Here is an 18,790-nt window from a genome sequence, read left to right on the forward strand (position 1 = left end):
GAATATAAATATAGAATATAAAGTAATATAAAGTAAAAAATGATTTGAACCACTGTGAGTGGAAGTTTCCACTAAAAATTCCATTTCAGTTTTTTTTTTAATGTCTGATGTGTGTGGCACATGCATACATGTGTGTGCATGGGGTGTGCCCCCATATGTGTATGGTATATGTGTGTGTGGTCTGTGTGTGTACACAGTGTGTGTACCCATGCCCCGGTGTGGAACCCAGAGAAGAACATTGAGTGTCTTGCTCTGTCACTCATATGTTCCTGTCTGTGTGGGTACATGTGTGTGTATATGCATATGAAGGCCAGAGGACACCTGTCCACCTCCTTTGAGGCAGAATCTCTCACTGTCCTGGAACTCTTCAGTTAGGCTAGACTGCTGGCCAACAAGCTCCCGGGGGTCTCCTGTCTCTCCCTCCCTGGCATTGGGGCTGCAAGTGTGCTCCAATACTTCATTTTTACCTAGGTTCTTGGGGTTGAACTTGGGTCATGTGCTTGCAAGACAAGCGCATTCCTGACTGAGCCATCCCCTAGCCCAAGTCTCTGTTTCATGTCTGTTCTCACTGTTGGATGGCAGCTTTCACACGGGTAGAAACTCTGCCACTCTCTTGTCCCCACCTTGGTGCCTAATGGAGTGACACCCCATGAACATTTCCCAGTGACCCCAGGTAGAACATCCATAATCTGAAAACCCAGTGCTCTGTGCTCCAAAACGTCAAAGCTTTTGTTCACACACACATCACCACAAGTGGGAGGTCCACACCGGCCACTCAGAAATACCCAAGGAGACCCGGCTTCTATCGCCTCATCCTGGAGATCTTCAGAGCATGCCAGGAGACCTGCCAGCCCCAGACCAGAGGCTTTACCCCGTCTTGCCCTCTACTGTGAACCCTGAAGTGTGAGCCATGGTCAGGAGTGGGGGACCATTGACTGTGGTCACAGGGCCATTAGCCTCCCCATTATCCTAAACTCTTCTTGTTGACTTAGACTTCTTGACTTTCAGGGACAAAGTTCTACCTGCCAAGCCAGGCAGTTGCCTCAGGCCAGAGGTCTTGCTGGGGAGACAGGTGGATCTCCCCCATGGCCCGATTTTTACCTGGGCTGCCTGTCAGTCTGTTTTCTCCCTGAGAATTGTTCCAGTCTTACCTCTCTGTCTTTTCTCTGACAGGGTCTCCCTTCGCCCGAGCCAGCATTAAAAGTGCCAAGCTGGAGAACTCAACCTTTTTTCACAAAAAGGAGAGGAGGATGCGCTTCTACATCCGCCGAATGGTCAAAACTCAGGCCTTCTACTGGACCGTGCTCAGTCTGGTCGCTCTCAACACGCTGTGTGTCGCCATTGTCCACTACAACCAGCCCGAGTGGCTCTCAGACTTCCTCTGTGAGTACTATTCCCAGCCCACTGCCTCCCCAGCCTGCTACTGGCTTCTGTTCCTCCCTTAGTACTCACAGAACTGCCCCTGCCTCTAGCCAGAGGCTATAAAGTTGCTACCACAGTGAACGTAAGTAGTCAGATTGGTGTTGCTGTAGTGATTGACCTGAGGCAGCTGAGGATGCAAAGACAAAAGGGTTCTTTAGCTCATAGTTTTTTAGATTCAAGGGCACGACCCCTGCATCTGCTTAGCTCTGGGGAGAACTTCAAGGTAAGTGCAGTGGCAGTTGTGGGAGGGCATACTGGACCAATGATCAATCACACTTGAAGCCAGGAAGCAGAAACAGGCAGATAGGGATACAAGAAGAGAGAGGAAGACAGGAGCTGGTGAGATGGCTCAGTCAGTAAAGGCGCTTACTGCTAAGCCTAATGACCTGAGTTTGGTCTCTGGAGCTCACAAGGTGGAAAGAGAACAGACTTGTGAAAGCTGTCCTCAGACCTCCACAGATATGCCATGGCATGCATGGAGGGAGGGAGGGAGGGAGGGAGGGAGGGAGAGAGAGAGAGAGAGAGAGGGAGAGAACACATCTGCAGTGGTCTGGCACTCTTCACCAGGCCCCACACCAGCTCCCACTGCCCGCACTCCAGTCCAGTCTTCCATCACACCAGCTGCCGCAACCCTTGAGAGAGACATATCCAGCCTCAGCCCAGCCCATCCTCGTCACAGGACTGAGTGTGACATTGGAAGTCAGGCTATTTAATGCTTCTAAGAGAGACAGGGATGCTGAAGTGGGGATGGAAGAAACAAACACAGAGGCCACAGGAGAGACACACATGGATAGTAGCACATGTTTGGCCCCCAAAGTACTCCAAAGTACTGCTCAGAATGTCCTGTAATATAATGTAATGTGCACTGAAAAGATGGCAGCCTTATAAACAGGTATACCCTTCACACTGCCCCTGTTTTGTCTTTTTTTCCCCCCTGGTGCTGGGGATAGATCCCAAGGTTTTACAAATGCTGGGCAGGCACTCAACCACTGAGCCATGCCACCAGCTCTTACTGGGGAAGTCTGGGCTAGTGTCTACCATTCACCACGTGCCAGCCCCTCACTGGGGGATTCTAGGCTGGTGTCTACCCAGTTTACCACCCTGACTGGGGGGACTGGGGGATTCTAGGCTGGTGTCTACCCAGTTTACCACCCTGACTGGGGGGACTGGGGGATTCTAGGCTGGTGTCTACCCAGTTTACCACCCTGACTGGGGGGACTGGGGGATTCTAGGCTGGTGTCTACCCAGTTTACCACCCTGACTGGGGGGTTCTAGTGTCTACCATTCACCATGTCCCAGCCCCTCACTGGGGGATTCTAGGTAGGGGCTCTGCTACTGAGCCACACCACAGCCTTTTCACTTCTGACTCCGACTCCCTTCTTCACTCAAACTTCTATTTCTGTCTTTCCCCTTTGTGCTGGTTTTGCCTTCCTTCTGTCTGGGCACTCATTTCTAGAATACCCTTCTAACAAATACGAGAGCATCATGCTTTCTCAGTAGATTCCAGCACCCTCAAGGCTTTGTCCTCTGGGCCTCTTCCCCGGTTCCAGGGTTTGCATGAGATAGCATAACTGCAGCCAGTTGGTGGTGAGAAGCTCTGAAAGGCTGGAGCCTCTGACCAGAACTAAAAATAATGAGCTGTGAGGAATCAGCCAAAGAGAGCATGGTTAGTGAGGGGGCAGGTGGATCACCACAATTTCCCATTAGGTCCCCGAGTGAGAATTACTCAAATCCTATTGGACTACTGCCTCCTGCTCCTGAAGCTGTTGCCTTTTCTGACTGCCCTCTCAGTCAAGTCTTTGACCTAGAAAGGCCCTAGATTCTTGTCCAAGAGTGTCTACTTGTAAGGCTGTGGTCCCCACTCCTGTTGGCTGACCCCCCAGGACACTCCAAGGAGACCATTCTTCTGAGCCTCCTGACCTGCTTCCAAGCTACATAATTGCATTTGGTCCCCCTGGAGCCATGTAAATGAGAACTCTTGTCATGACCTCTTCTCAAAGACTATTTTTAATCTCCTATTTTCTCTCCACGAATCACCTTCAGTGTGTCCTGGTTTAGGAAACAGGATTGGGACTTCCTACCTGGAGGCCTTTTTGTCTATAGACATCTTTTAGTTAGCTCTGTTTTCAAGCAACTTTTCGTGGGTCACATAGCTTGTAAGGGATGAAGCCAGGATTTGAACCCAGGCATGTGGGCTCCAAAGTCCAACCTATGGCTGATGACAGAGTCCTTACCCTAGCCATGTGACAACCTTAAATTTTCAGTGCTTATTCTGCCCCTAACTCACTATAACTCACTTGGGCAAGTCCTGACCATTGTCTATTGATTAAAGAGGTCTACAATTCTAAGGCATTCTGTATATAACACAAAGAAAGAAGCAAGGTGGCTGTCTAAACCTGGGTGTTCTGAGTCTGAGATGCAGCTCAGCTTCAGAGATGTACATGTGTCAACAAAGAGCATGCCTGATCAGTGAGCTGTGCTGGGGTCTCCAAAGCTCAGGGTCTTTGTCTGTACTTGGGTGGAGGTTCAGTCGAATGGTCCTGAGGACTCTCCCAGACCTTCCAATGGGGGTCTTGTGTGTGATGAGCTCCCTTATTTCCATGGTAACCAGGAAGCAAGCGTCTCAGAGGCCTCTGTCCTCCCAGAGTCACCCCTGCTGGGTCTCAGATGTATTAGATACTGTAGACAGATTTCCTTTCTTGACAAGTTCAATGCTAGAGACCCAGAGTTTCCTTCAGAAACTAGAAGATCCTACAAACAAGAGGAAATTTTGAAGAGAAATTAGTTTGAAGGCTTTTGACAATCAGTTCAAGCCATCTCTTTAAAGCAAGACCAGGCTAGGGCTCTTGACCCATCTTAGCCCATCTATGCTACTATAATAAAACACCTGACGGTGGGTGATTTAGTAAGAACAGACATTTCTTTTCTCACATCCCTGGAGGCCGCAGAGGGTGGAGGGAGGGGTCTAAGTGCAGTATGTGACAGGTTTGGTTGTCTGATGGAAAGCTACTGTCTGCCATGAGCGCTAAATGCTACATCATCTAGAAGAAGAAACTTACAGGAGGGCAGAAGGTGAACCCCCTGCATCAAACTCTTTTATAGGTGCCTCTAGTGCTGTTAGGGGCTCTGGGCCCTGGCACCTCTTTGTACTTATTACACCACTGTGACACTGTTATTACACCCTTGGGAATGCTGTTTCCATTGGGATTTTTGGAGAGGAACACGCACATTCAAATCTTGGCAACCTTCCAACAGTTAGTGATGGAGCCATAATTATGAAGTTCATGGAAGTTACTCTCTATCTTTCCTTTTTTACATTTCCTTTTGCCCAGAAACCCTTTCTGTCTTTTAGGTGATGACTTTTACACATTTTGTTTGTTTGTTTGTTTGTTTGTTTGTTTGTTTGTTTGTTTGCAGTGCTGGGATGAAACCCAGAGTTTATGCATGTTAGACAGATGCTCCACTGCTGAACCATACCCCAGCCCCTCACTAGGGGATTCTAGGTAGTTGCTCCACTACTAAGCCACACCTCAGTCCCTCACTGCAGGATTCTAGGCAGGGGCTCTACCACAGAGCCACACTCTCAACCCTTCATTGGTGGATTCTAGTCTTACTGTTGAATTTGAGGTAGGTATTCTACACTTAGTCACACCCACAACCCAGTTAGTCACTTACTAAATGTAATAAGCTACACAAAGATCCATCAGTCAACACAAAGCCAGGTCTATCACCGTATTCTACACCTAGCTTTCCTCATCAAGCCGGGGTAAAAACTATGTGATTAGTGCCCACTAGACTTTCTCATTCGTATTAAGACTGACCTAAAGTTAGTTGGTTTGTTGGTTAGTTTTAAGGCAGAAGACAAATGGCAGTCTTCTTTCACAGAAGAGAAACAGAGGCCCGTGAAAAGGAAGCCTTTTATGGCTTTTGGCCACAATTTGCAGAGAATTGCCTCTCCCAGCTTGCCAGGCCAGACATGGGACTCCCCACAGCTGGCTTCATCTTCCCATGGCCAGCCTCATCTCTCCGCAGCTGGATTCATCTCCCCATAGCCAGCCTGACTTCAACTTCTTCCTTCTTCTTCCAGACTATGCAGAATTCATTTTCTTAGGACTCTTTATGTCCGAAATGTTTATAAAAATGTACGGGCTTGGGACACGGCCTTATTTCCACTCCTCCTTCAACTGCTTTGACTGTGGGGTAAGTACTGCAGCTTCTCAGGCCTCCATGGTGGCTCTGCTGGCAATAGCCCATACTTGGAGACTTCATCTAGTCATAGAGGGAGCCCCAGCACCTGGGAATCTGAGGCAGGATTGTGAGTTCAAGGGTAGCCTGGACTACCTAGTGAGACCCTGTCTCAAATAAGGGAGGGCCATGGGAAGATAAGGTAACCCCTGGATGTGAGAGACCAGTCTTGGTACAGAGGAGGAAGGAGTGGTTCGCCCGGGATGCCCAGCCACTGCACGGGTGGGGACACGTTAGGCCCTCTTTGGAAAGCAGAGGTAGAGGACCCAGCAATCCACCATGAGCATTTTCAGAATGAAGCTGATTTCATTTTTTTTTTTAATCAAAGCCAGACATGGTGGCACACACCTTTAATCCCAACATTTACAAGGTAGGATCAGGGGTTCAATTCCAGCCTGGGGTAGACTTAGCTTAAGCTACATAGTGAGTCCAAGGCCAACCTGGGCTACATGAAACTATTTTTTTTTTGGTCTTTTTGAGACAGGGTCTCCCTGTAGTCCCAGCTGTCCTGGAACTCACTATGTAGACCAGGCTGGCCTTGAACTCACAGAGATCTGCTGGCCTCTGCCTCCTGAGTGCTCGAATTAAAGGTGTGCGCCACCACGCCCGGCGAGACTCTATTTAAAAAAAGAATATCTTGGGTCAACAAGATGGCTAGCAGGTAAAGACATTTGCTGCTAAGCTGGACAACCTGAGTTCAATCCCCAGGACCTATATGATGGAAGGAGAAAACTGACTCCTACAGGTTGTCCTCTAGGCAGGTCCTTAGGCAGGCTGTGGCATACACGCACGCATGCACGCACACAGTCACATACATATTCATACATATGCACAAACCCACACCCATGCTCACACACACCCCATACTCACATAATAAATATTATAAATATTTACCCCATAAATAATAAAATAAAATTTTGTAATAAGTAAAGAAATATAAATTGAGAGCGAGAGACTAAGAGAGAACCTTGAAGGAGAGCAGACCCCAAAAGTTGTAGATTGCCTAATTCCTAACTCCACAGACATGAAGCAGATGATGGAGCACCAGCACTTGGGGTCAGGAAGGGACGGGACTGCTGACGGGTGGGGCTCCTCGAAGACTGCAGTTGATCTGGGGTTGGCTAGATGATAGCTCCATGAGTGACACTGAGCTGTATCCTAAAAAGGTTAATTTTGTATCGCATGAATTTCACTTGAAGTGTGTGTGTGTGTGTGTGCACGTGTGTGTGTGTGTGCGTGCGTGTGTGTGTGTGTGTGTGCGTGCGTGCACACACTGGATGAGTTTTTGTTTTTGTTGCTTTATTTTATTTGGTTGGTTTAATTTTTGAGATAGTGTCACTCTCTGTAGCCCAGGCTGGCCTTCAACTCTCAGTGATCCTCCTGCATCAGCCTCCCAAGTGCTGGGATGACAGGCATGTGTGAGCTTTTCATAAATAAAAAAGAGGGGAGAAAAGATGAATGTTAGACTGTTAGTCACTGTGACAAAATACCTGGCAGAAACAAAAGGAGAGAAGTTATTTTGACCTCCCCTTTCAGAGCTCAAAATGGGGAAGTATGCCAGTGCCCCTAGTGACCTACTGCTTCCATCCAGGCTCCACATCTTAAAGGCTCCACAGCCTTCCAGTAAGCAGCCTAAGCTGAGGATTGTCCCTCAAAACACAAGCCCATAAGGACCTTCCAGATATGACCCTCCCATCCTCTAGGGTACTAAACCTGAGCAGGGTTTCCATCCTATGTGGTTCACACTCTGGAAGGGTGTGTAAACTCTGGGGCCCCCTCTGACCTTGACCTTGAGACTGAGTTCCCTGTTCCAGGTCATCATCGGGAGCATCTTTGAAGTCATATGGGCTGTCATAAAACCTGGCACATCTTTTGGAATCAGCGTGTTACGAGCTCTCAGGTTATTGCGTATTTTCAAAGTCACAAAGTAAGTCTCTGAGGTTCCTTAAGTGTCCGGGCAAGGGCGAGGAAGGAGGACGGTCTGCCCAACCTGCTCACCCACGGCCTGACTCCTTGCCTGGCCTCTATCGGCAGGTACTGGGCGTCTCTCCGAAACTTGGTTGTCTCTCTTCTCAACTCCATGAAGTCTATCATAAGTTTGTTGTTCCTCCTCTTCCTGTTCATTGTCGTCTTCGCCCTCTTGGGAATGCAGCTGTTTGGTGGCCAGTAAGTACTCTGTGAGATGTTTGACTTCTTACTCAGGACCCCCCACTCAGCCTCTACCAACCCATACTGACCTCCATCACTTGGCTTTGCCCTCTTCAGGCCCACTGTGGTCATCCAGGGTGGCAGGCCCCTGGGTACCATGCATGGTATCTTCCTGGGTAACAAAGATGATACAGGTGTCACCATGGAAACTAGGTGCTGAATCAAGCCCTCAGTGGCAGGTAGGGTGACTAATGTGAAATGTCCTTGCCATTCACAGGTTCAATTTTGATGAAGGAACTCCTCCCACTAACTTTGACACTTTCCCAGCAGCAATAATGACCGTGTTTCAGGTATGAACTTCCCAAACCCATGATGCTGCAATGCCAGAATCCAAGACTTCTAGGGGAGGACCGAAGGGCCTGCCTGCCCGCTGGTGTCCAACCGTAGGGTCTGCTTAGCATCCCAGGAGCCTCTGTGAATTCCTTCTCTAGCTTTCTTCCCCCTTTCCCCACTGTTTTAGAATACTGGTTTTATTATTACTGGATATGTTGCTCAGTGATAGAGCCTAGCATGTAGGTTCCATGGTTCCAGCCCCAGCACAAACATACACACAAGCACATACAGTACATACACACATTGTTCTTTTTAGCTTTCTGTATCTGTGATAAAACACTCTGACCAAAACCAACCTGGAAAGGAAATGGTTTATTTGGCTTACACATCCCTATCACAGTTTATCATTGAGGGGAGCTAGGGCAGGCACTTGGGGCAGGAACCTAGAGGCAGGAACTGAAGCACAGATCACAGAGCAATACTGCTTACTGGCTTGCTTCTCTGGCCTGTGCTCAGCCTGCTTGCCTATACAACCAGGACCACATGCCATGAGGTGGCACCACCTACAGTGCACTGGCCCTCCTACATCACTCAGCCATCAAGAAAATACCTCACAGACAGTCTCACAGGACAGTTCAACAGAGGCACTGGCCCAGCTGATGTTCTTTCTTCCCAGATGTGTCAAGTTGACAACTGAAGCTATCCAGCACACACATGCCATGCACACACACCCATATACACACATATACACATATATACACATATATACATATACACAGTGCTAAAGTAGAACATGGGTTTTATTAACAGTCAAATAGAATGAGACCAAGAGATCAAGAGATAAGTGTTGCTGCAAAGATAAGCTAAGGAGCTGGTTCAGTGAGTAAGAGCATTGGTGGTGGGGACCCACATAAAAAACTTGGCATAGCTATGTATGCCTGTAACCGCAGCCTTGGGGATTGGAGACAGTGATGCAAAGCAGTAAACTTCAGGGTTAGTGAGAGACCCCATCTCAAGGGGATAAGGCAGAGCCCTATAAAGGAAGACATGCAGCGTTCTCCTCTGGCCTTCACATGTTGCGTATGCAAGTACACATTGCCTGCACACTCACAGACATGTGCCACACACCACACACACACAGACACACACAGACACACACACACACACACACACACACACACACACACGGGGGCTGGGGGGAGAATAGCTAGCTCTCACTTGCATGTCCCAAGAATATAGGATGTCACACAGGGCCACATGGGAAGGCTCTGGGAGCACTCGTGATGCCGAAGAGGCAAATGTGGACAGGAGTCTTGATTGTGGCTCTCTTGGGAAAGAAGAGGTAGACCAGTTTAGATTACTTCCACAAGCTCTGGATGCACAGTATTTATCTTCCTGTGTGATGGGAGCCCACAGGCTGGAAGGAGAAACCCTGGTGAAGCGGCAGGACACAGCACTGGCTGGTTTACAGCCAGTGACTCATATTGACTACCTCTAGGAATTGGCTTCCTTAGGGAAAGGCTGTCCCCTAGAGTCTGCAGGGCACCAACTATATGTGCATCAGAATAGAGCAGGTGGCTAGACATCCCAGCACTCCAAGATGGAGCAGGAGGATCAGGAGTTCAAGGTCATCCTCAGTATATAGTAACTTTGGGGTCAGCCTGTGCTACATTAAGACATTGTTTCGGTGGGGGGCGGGCAGAGAACGAACCTAGGTGGTGGTATACACCTTTACAGGTCCCACGAGTCAGGAAAATCTCCAGTTCTAGGCCAGGCTGGGCTACACAGTCCCAAACATAAAACAAAAAGGGGAAAAGAATGATTAATACAGCAGCCTCTAAAAATGGAGTCACTCTAGTCTAGTCTAGGCAAGGAGACTACCCTTGTAGTCTGGACGCTCCAGAAACTTTCCAATTTATTGTTTCCTTGCGGGAGACAGAGAGTGTATAGAAAATATAACATCTGTCCATCCTTCTGGGGAGACAGTGTCTAAATAAGACCCCTAGACAGGCTCAGAGAACATTGGTGAAGCAGCCCTGAACCCCAGAAGGGATGATTGACAGGACCAAGCATGGCCCACATGTCATTAGCTTCAAGGGGGATCCAGTCTCCCCACCCCAAGGACACATAATATTGTCTACAGATACTGTTGGTGGTCACAGCTGGAAGGAGAGTGTGACTGTGATACTGGCATCTGGTAGGCAGAGGCCAGGAATGCTCAACACCCCACAGGGTACAGGATGCCCTACTCCAGGGGATGACCACTCCCCCGGCCCGCCCCCGCCATACACACACACCAGCAGTGCCAGGCTGAGAAGCCCAGCCACAGCACAGGATCATTCTAGAGTTCTTTCCCATTTCTTTCATCCTCCAGGGAATATGGATGGAAGGAAGGAAGTTGGGTTTTTTTTTTTTTTTTTCCTTTTTAAAAGACATACGGGCCAGGATGAGAGGGCTCAGCAGGTGAGGACACTTGCTGCCAAGGCTGACATACTGAATTCTATCCTGGGACCCGCAAGGATGGTAGGAGAGAACCAACCCTACAAATTGTCCTCTGACTTCTACACTCTTGCCATGGCATGTGCGTGTGCGTGTGCGTGTGTGTGTGTGTGTGTGTGTGTGTGTATACGTTAAATTAAATAAGTATAAATTTTTTAAAAATTTAAAGGCACAGTAGCCAAGTGTGGTGGATCATGCCTGTAATCCCAGCAGTCAGGAGGGTGAGGCAGGAGGATTGATGCAAGTTTGAAACTACTTTGGGCTAGGGAGACTCTCAAAAAAAGGAAAAAAAATGGAGCTGGAGACACGACTCACAGTTAAGAGCATGTACTGCTCTTCCAGAGGACCCGAGTTCAGTTCCCAGCACCCACATCAGGCAGTTCACAACTGCCTGTAACTCCAGCTCCAGGGGCTCCAACACATCTGCCATCTGAGGATACTGGCATATATGTGAACATGGCCACACACAGACATACACACATGAAATTAAATATAAATCAAAAAAAAAGAAAAAAGCCCCTTTTTTGAAAAGATGCTTAATGGTTGTATGTAGGGATAGTGCAGTGGTAGATAACCAGCTCCAGTTGAGGTCACTCCCCCAGGAGAGGACTGAGTTCCTACTGTCCATAGTACAATCTTGCTCCACAAGTTACCCTTTGTGTAGTTTTTGTGACATGGTTTCATCTAGCCCCAGCTAGCCTCAAACTCACTATATAACCAAGGCTAAACTTGAACTCCTAATCTTCTTGCTTTCCCGGTGCTAAGATGACAGACTTGCACTACTTCACAGAAGTTATGTGGGTAGTGCTAGGATGGAACCCAGGGCTTCATGCCAGCAAGTGCTCTACTACTGAGCTGTACCTCCAGCATTTTCTCTCTTATACTGGCAGGAACTCCACATTCTAAAGGCTCCATACCCATGACCCCATGTCACCCCAGTTACTTCACAAAGATTCCACTTCAAATACCAACCCAGAGAGGAAGTTTAAGGGCATTCAGGGTTTCAGAGTAAAACCCTGTTTCAAAAAAAAAAAGAAAGAAAAGAAAACAAAGCAAGCAAACAAAAACTTCTGCTCTCTCTCCCCCCTTCTTTCTTCTCTCCCTCCCCCTCTCTCCCTCCATCTCGCCCTCCCTCTTTTCCTCCCCCCTCTGTGTTTTGAACCTAGGGCCTTGTGCAAGCTAATCAAGTTACCATTGAGCTACATCCCAGTGTCCCCTTCCATTTAAGAGTTTTTGTATTGTTTAAGACAGGGTCTTGTCAAGCTGTCAAATACCAATCCATTGGTTTAACCTAGGAACTTGAAGGGACCCATTCAGCCCACATAAAACCTTCATGTCACATCAGGGAAGATAGGATTACAGCAAGGCCTGCAACACTGGCATCCCCTATTCCTTGAGGCCAAGCTGAACACCTCCAGTCATGGGGATGGGACTCAGATGGGGTTGGTGAAGACCTAGGCTGGGGACAGGCTGGTGGAACTGACTTCAGCTGTGGTTTAGAGGAGCCTACAGCCGAGAGAGGGGTTGGCTATATATCTGTCCCTGTCTTTCAGATCCTGACAGGTGAGGACTGGAACGAGGTCATGTACGACGGGATCAAGTCTCAGGGGGGCGTGCAGGGTGGTATGGTGTTCTCTATCTACTTCATCGTACTCACCCTCTTTGGGAACTGTATCCTTCATAGCGGAGGGAGGACAGGGTCAGGTTGGGGTGTGGGTGGAGCAGGAGGGGACCCTGATGCCAGGAGCCAGGCTCTGCTCTCACCAGCTGCTCCCCTTGACTTGGTGTGCAGACACCCTACTGAATGTGTTCTTGGCTATCGCAGTGGACAACCTGGCCAACGCCCAGGAGCTCACCAAGGTAGGAGGTGGGATCACCCGTTCCCCAGGCATAGTTATCACCTGCTCATGGCAGATCATGACAGCAAGTATCAAAGGGACATCAGGACGGGGTCAGAGCTCTTACTGCAAATAGAAGCACCACCCTCCCGGAACCATCAAGCTAGTAGACAGCCCAGAAGGGGGAGGGGACAGCAGCAAGGTGGCCACCAGGCACACCTGCACCCAAGGGTCCGGGAATAAAGCACCCCAGGGCTAGTGAACACTGTCACCACCCAGGGGGATGGGGCAAGGAGTGGCTTGACAGGGACCCGGGCACAGTTGGAGCTGAGATAGGGGGCTGGCTTATACTCTGGCTTCATGGGACTCAGAGCATGGTAGCCAGGAAGTACCTCCCACCTCGTCCTCCCTTTAGCTATATGGAACCTGCCAGGGGATATTTGCAAGCCACCACAGGCAAGAGATAGGACACGTATAGGTCAGCCACCTGGGAGGACAGAGATGGAGCTGGGGGCACATGGTGAGATGCCACCTGTGATCATGTACTCAGCTGCTGCCTGAGTAGAATGCCTTCAAGCTGGCTTTCCAAGAGTCAGCAGTAGAGAGCTATATGGTACTACTCTAAGCGCCCTTTGTGGACAGGCAAACAGATTCAGAAAGTCTCTTGTACCAGATGGTGTGGTAATGATAGCCACTGTTTAAAGCATTATGGAGCTGGCATGATGGCACATGCCTGTGATCTCAGCACTTGGGAGGCAGAGGCAGGAGGATTGCAAGTTGAAGATCAGCCTATGCTACCCTATCTCTTGGAAAACAAGTCAAAATGACAACACAGGAGAATATAAATTGCTCTTCTACGCCAGGCTCCTGCAACCAGAGAGCAGGAATTGCTGTTCTCCCCACACCACAGGTGGGGAAACTGAGGCCCCAGAGAGGACAGGTGTTTTGCCACACACCAGGAACTGAGAAAGCAGCGATGTAACCCTGAAAAGGGAAGAGGAAGAAAAAGAGGCAGGGAAAATTCGGGGAGATAAGCCATCTGGGTGTGGTAAAGCCCAGGTTCATCTTCAGTGCCAAGAAATCAGCTGGGGCAGACTGGTGCCATGTACCCCTTAGGGCACCTCAGGGCCCATGGAGTCAGGTCCAACTCAGACAGGCACAGGAATGCAACACAGTTTTCTTCAATGCAGCTTGTGCCCTGAGGGGGGGTGGCTTAAGGAACGACTGCCAAGAATGGCTGTACAGGTTGTCTACTGCACAGAGGAAATCAGGCAGATGGTATATGGAGGGATGGGTGCATCTGCCCAGAAGGAATCATGGAGGGCACTTCTGTGCAATTTGAGAGGTAGTGTCAGGAACACATGCCAGTCACAGTTGGCTCCATGGAATTAAAAGAACATGGAATGCATGGAGGGTCCTCCTGCCCCAGAGCCTCCCCAACCTCAGCTTTACAGCCTCATCCCCAGCATCTCAGAACATGCTTAAGAGTAGGCGCTGCCAACCTACATCTGCTGCCCTGGCAGGAGGGAGAGATTCCTGACCCCATCTCCAGCAGGAGAAAAGCATAAGTCTCCCTTGTCCCAGGCAGAGGCGGAGAGCTCGGCTACAGCGAGGCAGGTTGGCTGTTGTGATGGCAGGCTGGCACATGTTACCACAGGACAATCCAGCCATGAGCTTATCCAAGGTGCAGGAGGATGGCATGGGGAGGGCAGACAGGCCAGCTCTCTATATTGTGATGGATGGGGGACAGGCATGAGGAGGGGGACAGGCCAGCTCCCTGTGCTGTAAGGCATTGGGGGCGGGGGAGGGGCAGGTCAGCTCCCTCTGCTGTGAGGGCAATCATTTTCCTGTAGACCCCAGGCTTCCCCTTCATTCACTTCATTAAGACACACACACACACACACACACACACACATTCTTGGACAGTTTGAATCCTCAAGTAAGCCTGGGGAAGCACTTTCTCTGAGCCCCAGTTAATAGATACCATCTTTCATCCAGTAAGCATGTATTGAACTTACTGTGAACACAGCCCTGGCCTAGAAGCCAGGTACATAGCAGTGACCAACAGACAAAATCCCTAGCTTGCTGGAGCAGGGATTCAAGCTGGGGAGACAGACAGAAAGCAGATATATGTGTAAAACCACACGGCTACTTAGACAAAGCTGATGCCAAGGGGAAAAGCACAGTGAGATGAGGGAGCATTGACAATTCACGTGATGAAGCGTGGGCTTGTTCAAGGTCGCATAACAATAAACGGAGGAGCTGGGATTTGCATTCAGGCCATTTGGGTCTGAACTTGTGGTTTTTCTCCACGACACATTGGTGGCTTAGTCCTGAATGTGCTTCACACACACCTGGGAGCCTGCTGAAATGTTCTAGGAGACAGCCCTGGGTCTGTGATGCTGCCAGGGAGCCTGGGCACCTGTGTTTTCAGTGTTGCCGAAGAAGACAGATGTTCCAGGGACCTGGTTCTAAAAGATGCTAGGCATGGTATGGGGGCGGGGGTCCTGCTGCCTTGTCCCTGACAGTTGTGGGGGATGAGGGCCAGCTGCCCTGCAACCACATCATGGCTCCTCTTCTTGGTGGGTTTGTTCCTATCCATAATTTTGCTTATTTTCTCTTTCTTTGCCTTTCCATCAATGGTGTTTCTATGATGTAATTGAAGGGTTCACCATCTAGGCCACAGGAGAGCAAGCCCCTGTAACCCTCTTCCCTCAGTGGGACTGAGAATACAGATCATGCATTTGCCCTCTGGGAGCCAGTGGGGTGACTCTGGGCTTTGAGCAAGCTAGTTCAGGGTTCAAACAGCTGGAAAAGCACAGAAGAAAATCCACAGAGCTGGGGCGTGGCTGAGGGGGCTGGGGTGTGACTGAGCCCTGGTCTAGCACACCAAAGCCTTAGGCTGCATCCCCATATCAAAAGAGAAGCAGGAGAGTCAGGCATGCCCTGCACTGGTGAGACTGACAGGAAGCTCTCTAGTTCCAGTCCTGAGTGAAACTGAGAGCTTGTCTGAAAGAGAGAGCAAGGGAAAGGGAAAAGCAAAGAGGTATGGAAGGGTGAGAGAGAGAGGGAAGGAGGGAGACAAAGAGGGAACTTGGAAAGCAGGGTTCGTGAGCTAGATAGCCAGCCTATACATAAAGGGGCAGTGGTACCCCTCACCACCCGTTCTCACCACAGTCTTGCTTCTGATTACCAGGCATCTGGGCCAAGCGTGTTCCTTAGTACTTCAGATCTTGCCCCAGCCTGCAGCATGGTGGGCAGTAAGCCCCCCACCCCCAGCCCTGCTCTTGTGACTAGGAAACCCATTTGCCTTCTAGGATGAACAAGAAGAGGAAGAGGCAGCCAACCAGAAACTGGCACTACAGAAAGCCAAGGAGGTGGCGGAAGTGAGTCCCTTGTCTGCAGCCAACATGTCCATAGCTGTGTAAGTGTCCCCCATGCCTTGGATACTCCAGGCACCTGAGCCTCCCAACCCTCCCAGGCAAGGATCTAGGGAAGGCTGAGGTAGCCCCTGATTGCTGAGCCTCAGAGAAAGGCATCTATGCCCTCTCACCCACTTTCAGTCAGTGAGTGTTTAATGAGCACTTACTCTGTACCCCATCCTGTTATAACTGCTGGAAAACAGCATCAGTGCCAAAGAGAAGGATCCCCACTTTTGCATATCTGTTCAGGCCAAAGAGATAATAAATAATGAGACAAGTAAGTAAACTGTATATAATGTATTAGAAAGTTAGCACCACAGAGAAAAACAAAGTGGGGAGGACTGGAGGGGGTACTAGGAGTGAAGTGTCTTGGTTGTATTTGTTATTTTGCAATGCTAGGGGTGGAACCCAGGACCATGCACAAACAGTGCTCCACCACTAAGCTTCACCCGAGAACTGTGACTGTAAATAAGCTTTTTAGAGCTGGGCTTGGTGGTGCACTCAGTTGATCCCAGCACTCAGGCAGGTAGATCTCTGGGGTTCAAGGCCAGCCAGGGCTATATAATGAGACCCTGTCTCAAAATAATAAACTTGTCACCTAGAAGGTGACAAGACTTCAAGGAAATGAAAGAGGAGCTACAGGGAAAGACAAGAGGAGGAACAAAGGCCTTGAGTTAGGAGTATGTTTTGGCAATATGGAAGGCCAGCATGGCTGAAATAGGCAAGGGGGATGATGCACGAGGGGAGATGAAAGCCACGAGGTGATGCCGAATTGGCAAGGCCTTGTGGGCCACAAGGAGAACTTGGTTTTGGCTCCAAGGATTTGTGCTTAAAGTTAGGTAAGAGGCAACTTGGGTTCTTGAGCAGTGGAGTGTCAAGACCAGACTCAGATACTCACAGGTCATAGGTGCCCTCTGGCTATTCTTGGAAGAACAGACTGTGAGAGCCAGGGTGGTTAGCTGGGCCTTGAGGGATCAGAGTGCAAACCTGGGCTGGTCTGTGAAAGGGATGAGAACTGGGTGGGGTGGTGGGTACAGCTAGATTCAAGTCAGATTCTAAAACTGGGACAGAAGTTTCCTTGGTGGATAAGAGACAGTGACAGTGAAGCCATCTTCATCAAAGAGAGGTTCACAGACTCCCACCTTCTGAGTCGGATCTTTACTGGGTAGCTAAGGGAAGTGGCACAGTGCAGGGCAGTGTTCCATAGAATCAGCACTACCCCAAAGACACTCATAGCAGCCCAACTGGCTGCTTCATCCAGGGCTGCCCAAGACTCCTGCTGCATGTACCAGCTACCCTGGCTGCTCCCTGGGACCCTGGGCTGCCCAGGACCTGAAAGAGAAGGGTTATGCAGACATTGCTGGTGCTTAGGGAGACTGTTTCCTTATCATAGATATCTGGAGGATTGGGGAGAGAGACTGCTTCCAGATCACAGATATTACTGGGACCTAGTAAGATACTCAGGCCATCAAAGCCACACCCGAGTTTCATGTGCTGCCATTTTTAAATTTTATTTGTTCATTCATTCATTCATTCATTTTTTCTGGCGCTGGAGATGGAACTCAAGGGCTCACATATACATGGTCAGCCAGCCCTCCACCACTGAGCCCTTCACTGGGGGATTTTAGGCAAGAACTCTACTTCTGAGCTGTATTCCAAGCCCCTCATTGGGGGATTCTAGGCTGTTGCTCTACTGCTGAGCCACATCTCTATCCTCCATTGCCTTTTGGCCTTCTGTGAAGCAGGGCATTTTGACAGGAGCCCATGATGGAGACAAGTTGCTCACTTCATGGTGCTGGAGATGTAGAAAGAGGAGGAAGGGGCCAAGGTCCTCAGTGTCCCTTCAGAGGTAGGCCCCTGATGACCTAACTTCCTCCAAGTAGCACCCAAGTCCTAAAGTTTCCTCCACATTCCAGAAGTTCATGCAGTTATGAACACCTCAGTGGATCTGTCCACAGCACACCTATCCTCCCAGCACTGGGAAGCAGAGGCAGGAGGCTGTGCTACTTAGGGATCCAAAAAATACAAAGGGAGGTCCAGCAAGATGGCCCAGCTGGTAAAGGAGCTTGCTGCCAAGTCTGACCACCTGAAATCAGTCCCCAAAGAAAGGGAAACAAACTGCAGCTAGCCATCCTCACTTCCACACATGCTATGGCATAGGTACAGACACAAATACATACATACATCATACATACTTAAACAGTAAAAAGTTAAAAGAATCTACTGATGGGGTCAGAGCTCTCATGATCCAATCACCTACAGAAGGCCCCACCTTTGCACATGGCTACATGGGACAGCAAATTTCCAACCCAAGAGCTTTGGGGGTCATTTCACATGGCAGGCATCTTAGGAGACACCAGTCGGGAAGAGACACCAACTGGGAGGGGTCCTGGAGGGCAGGTGATACTGCAGGTGGGCCAACCCCTAGCCCCCATGCCTAGGGTCAGGGTCATTCAGCATGGCAGGGTCCCCGGGGCCGGGTGGTCCTGCACGCCAGCCAGTCCCAGGTCCCGGCTGCAGCCTTCCTGCCCTCGGCCTTGCAGGAAGGAGCAGAAGAACCAGAAGCCAGCCAAGTCGGTGTGGGAGCAGCGCACCAGCGAGATGCGCAAGCAGAACCTGCTGGCCAGCCGGGAAGCACTGTATGGGGATGCGGCGGAGCGCTGGCCCGCGCCCTACGCGCGCCCGTTGCGGCCGGACGTCAAGACGCACTTGGACCGGCCGCTCGTGGTGGACCCGCAGGAGAACCGCAACAACAATACTAACAAGAGCCGGGCGGCCGAGCGTGCTTCCGATGCGCTGCGACCGAGCTTGCGGCCCCGGGAGCGCGGGCGCGAACCCGACGCCCGGCGCGCCTGGCCCGGCAGCCCCGAGCGCGCACCTGGC

General features: G+C 50.0%; 1 protein-coding gene across 1 annotated transcript in view; it reads left to right on the plus strand.

Moving 5' to 3' along the window:
* Positions 1–18,790, plus strand: part of Cacna1a (calcium voltage-gated channel subunit alpha1 A) — a 252,884-nt gene that overhangs the window by 153,486 nt on the left and 80,608 nt on the right. Inside the window, exons 11-19 of the mRNA XM_029557367.1 lie at positions 1,174–1,383; positions 5,510–5,622; positions 7,482–7,594; positions 7,702–7,833; positions 8,093–8,165; positions 12,201–12,318; positions 12,440–12,507; positions 15,803–15,909; positions 18,451–18,788. Coding sequence (XP_029413227.1) covers positions 1,174–1,383; positions 5,510–5,622; positions 7,482–7,594; positions 7,702–7,833; positions 8,093–8,165; positions 12,201–12,318; positions 12,440–12,507; positions 15,803–15,909; positions 18,451–18,788 — 1,272 coding nt within the window. The remainder of the gene's footprint in view (positions 1–1,173; positions 1,384–5,509; positions 5,623–7,481; positions 7,595–7,701; positions 7,834–8,092; positions 8,166–12,200; positions 12,319–12,439; positions 12,508–15,802; positions 15,910–18,450; positions 18,789–18,790) is intronic.

Source organism: Nannospalax galili, unplaced genomic scaffold (genome assembly GCF_000622305.1).
Source record: "Nannospalax galili isolate Female #2095 unplaced genomic scaffold, S.galili_v1.0 scaffold47, whole genome shotgun sequence".
Classification (NCBI taxonomy): domain Eukaryota; kingdom Metazoa; phylum Chordata; class Mammalia; order Rodentia; family Spalacidae; genus Nannospalax; species Nannospalax galili.